The 3,599-nt window shown below is 40.0% G+C and overlaps 1 protein-coding gene across 1 annotated transcript in view; it reads right to left on the bottom strand.

Annotated features, from left to right (window-relative positions):
- Nucleotides 1–640: 640 nt before the first annotated feature.
- The window catches only part of API5 (apoptosis inhibitor 5), a gene marked incomplete at its 5' end in the record, with an annotated part of 6,632 nt that continues 3,673 nt past the window's right edge, over nt 641–3,599 (bottom strand). Inside the window, 4 exons of the mRNA XM_009877707.1 lie at nt 641–1,526; nt 2,368–2,504; nt 2,876–2,952; nt 3,450–3,506. Coding sequence (XP_009876009.1) covers nt 1,447–1,526; nt 2,368–2,504; nt 2,876–2,952; nt 3,450–3,506 — 351 coding nt within the window. The remainder of the gene's footprint in view (nt 1,527–2,367; nt 2,505–2,875; nt 2,953–3,449; nt 3,507–3,599) is intronic.

A 3,599-nucleotide genomic window follows, 5' to 3' on the forward strand; every position in this document is an offset into this window, starting at 1 on the left:
AAAGAGGACTTCGAGTGAGATTCACGAGCAAACGCGACTGGAAGTAGGTGGAGAAACGATCACTTTCAGGCATTTGTCTGTCTGTGGATATCCAACAGCTGGACAACAAAAGGAGGATAAGAAATAATCTTCATTCTTCTAAAGCCTAAACTATTTTACATCAACACGCCCATCAAAACTTCTTTTCCTCTGTCCCAACTTTCTCACTACCTGTTAATTCCTTTTCAATGTTGAATGACCTGAGAAGTAAAACTTTTGAGTGGTGAGAACGGAAATAAAAAAAAAAAGGCATTGTGCTCTTACATTGTATTTTTTGGGTGTAAAACAGTAAATAAGTGGCTAGGGGAAAAAAAATGGCTTTTCCAGCTGAATTGAACTACATAGCTGGAAGTTTCTGATGTTACCCAAAAATACAATTTTATTGATATATTTTTTAAATGGAACTGGATGTGTAAAAAAAACCAACCAACCAAACCCAAAAAACCCAACCCAAGAAGAGCCACAAAATGAAATAAAACCTCTAAATCCAACCCTCAAGTGCCAACTAATCCAGAAATCTGCAAAACACAGAAAAGAGCCAAGTACTGCTACGGCCTAGCTCCAGCCTATGAAGCTTAATCACTGCATCAGTCTTTACCCATTCCTGGAATAATTCTAGTCATTTATTGTTTTGTTTTTCCTGTTCATTTACTGAAATTTCACGGCATAACTATATGCACATATTCATATTAAACATTAAAAATTCATTTGCAAAAAACATCACTTTTGCATCACAATGCACGGAGAAGAGTCAAGATGTGCAAACCAAAAAAACACCACATTCTCCACAGCTCTAAGGAAAAAGGACTGCTTCATGCTACGAGCAAGTAAAATTTCCATCCAGGTTGCAAATTTTAGGAAAAAAAAAAAAAACCATCACGTATCTCATTCAATTTCATTTTAAGAAGGGAATCAAAGCAAATTTAACAATGGTGCTCTTCTCCACATATTGCAAAATATGGTTACAGGTGAGGAAAGGATTATTTCAGCTGCTAAGCTTATCTGACACGTATCTCTGCGCTCATGCCTTTCCTGTCCATTACTTCATACATAAACTCAATTACACAGTTTCAGTTACGCAGTAGCCGATTTTTAGGTTAACATACAAACTCTCAAGGTGTAGCTCTTGATAAGACATCTACGCTCTTTTCCAATTTTGAACAAATCCTGAAGACACTTCAAAAATAAGAACCCAAAACTGCTGACTGTAAGCATCCAAAAATACAGTTGTAGTCTCACTATGGACAAGTCGTAGTCCGTTAGAAAAGTAGATCATACATACAAAGGTATAAAGAACATTTAAGTCAGTCTTAGTGGAAGGCAGTCCTTGAAGGAAACGATACTCCAAGCAAAGTTGCTGAGTAGCACTTTAGCCCTTCAGGGGCACAGAAGATTTTAGCGGCCTACTCAGTAGATTCTTCCTCGGCTACGATTGCCACGTCCTCCCCAGCCTCTTCCTCGTCCACCCCGGAAACCACCTCTTTGCTCTGAAATAAAAGTCAAAACTTTTGATACAGGCTTTATGCTGTACAGGGATGAAAATTAAATAGCAGGAACCGGAGCTACTGACGGCCGACTGAAGTCTCCGAGACTAATCCTGCTTGTACACCAGACGTTACGCTGCCATGGGCAATGCCACGATGATCTTGAGGTGTTTTGACCTGCCCCTAGTGATTTTGCATTTTATAAAAAAACCTGCAATTTTATCTACCTGTCCTTTTCTGTCCTTAACATTATCACCAGCATACTTTATTGACGTCATGATGATCTTGAGGTGTTTTGACCTGCCTCTAGTGATTTTGCATTTTATAAAAAAAAAAAAACACGCAATTTTGTCTACCTGTCCTTTTCTATCCTTAACATTATCACCAGCATACTTTATTGATTTTGCTGGGCTGGTACCTTAAATACACCCCATGAAAAATCTTAGATACAGATACCATACGAACTATGTGTATGTTGTAGAACTTATATTTTCCTTAAACACAGGTCATAACCTACAAAGAGATCCATATGCTTATTTTAAAGAGCACAGTAATAAAAAATTTATCAGAGGCCTAAGCACAGGAAACAGCAGCAAGCAATGTAACATTTTTGGTTGAAAACTTCCTGATTTTTTCAAGCTTATCTTAAAAGAGAGAGGTGCTGCACCTGAAGGCTGCATTAAGAAATTTGCAGAAGATTTTTAATCTCCTCTTTGTTTCGTATGACAGAGTGCTTTATATCAGTTTTTCAACCTGTGTATTGAGTTGGCTTCATCTGTTTGTTCCCCTCAGGCCAAGGCACGACTGTCGCCAGGCAAAAGTTTTTCCAAGCTGCCGAACTTACCGTAAGAAAAACTACCCAGGTTGCTGCTGTATTTTCCGCTGGGAGGATTATATATTTGCCTGGCATCCCTTTTTGGTCCTGCCGAAGCTTTCTTTGGGGGTGAACTTGAGGTTGTATCTTCACTTGCTCTTTTTTGACTGACAGGAGAAAACAAAACCAGATTGTTATACCCCTGTAGTGACAAGTAGTACAGGAATAGTGGTTCAGCCTCAAAAATTAACACCTCGAAGCTCGTGGGAGCTCACGAACATGCCCATCCTTCTGTTAGTCTCCAGTTGATTCAGTCTAATGTGTCCCTAAAGCAAAACTAAGATTATCACTCCACAGCCTGAATTCCCTAAAGCAAAACTAAGATTATCACTGCACAGCCTGAATTCCTTCCAAGACGGGTGTTATTTTCAATTGTAAACTTGTGGCTCATGACTTCTGTCAGCTTCAGATCTTTATTTTGTGAACAGCAAAAAAATTAACACTGCTGTTGAGATTTTTTTTAACGAAAAGCCCTTACCTTGCATCTGCCTTCTGCACTGGCTTCCAGGAGAGCGTGACCGTACTTTTGTAAGAAGGAGGAATGTGGAAGAGATCCTACGGAGGCAAAAATCAGACAGTATATTCTACAGTTAAATTCACGTCGATTGCACTTCACAATTTTAGCTAGCTTCTGAGACAGTCACAACTAACGGGCACTTTGCAACGATTTTAAATCCTTTTCTGAGTCCTGTGGCAGCAGGAGAAGGCAGCAGTAGCTACGTGCCTCATCTAGCTACCTTAGCTCATACGCTTTGCCAGAAAATTCAAGTGAGATTTATATTAACAGAACAGTGTGTTATACTGATGCAATATGCATTCTCTCTCTCCTGGGCATATCAAGCATTTTACAATGAACTCCATCTCCTGCAGGGAGACATCCGATATCCCTGTGATGGTAAGGGAGGCTTCTCAGTAGCGGGGGCAGAGTTTTGGGTTGACAGCGAGACGGGAAGCGAAGGAACAGGCAGCCAGAAGAGATCAGAATGGTTTCACGGGCTCTTTCTGCCTGTCTCCTACACTGTGTGTACTCACTCCATACCGTGAGGGCTTACCTTGATTAACACATTAATGTTATTGGTTATTTTCAAGGCGACCACTTTAATCTTGTTCTGTAAAAAAAGAAGAGATGCCACTGAACACTGATCCGAGCAGCTTTAAATTGTTCCAACTGCATTTGACCCAGTCTAACGTTAACCTGACCG

The sequence above is a fragment of the Apaloderma vittatum genome, unplaced genomic scaffold, assembly GCF_000703405.1.
Source record: "Apaloderma vittatum isolate BGI_N311 unplaced genomic scaffold, ASM70340v1 scaffold19771, whole genome shotgun sequence".
Taxonomy (NCBI): Eukaryota; Metazoa; Chordata; class Aves; order Trogoniformes; family Trogonidae; genus Apaloderma; species Apaloderma vittatum.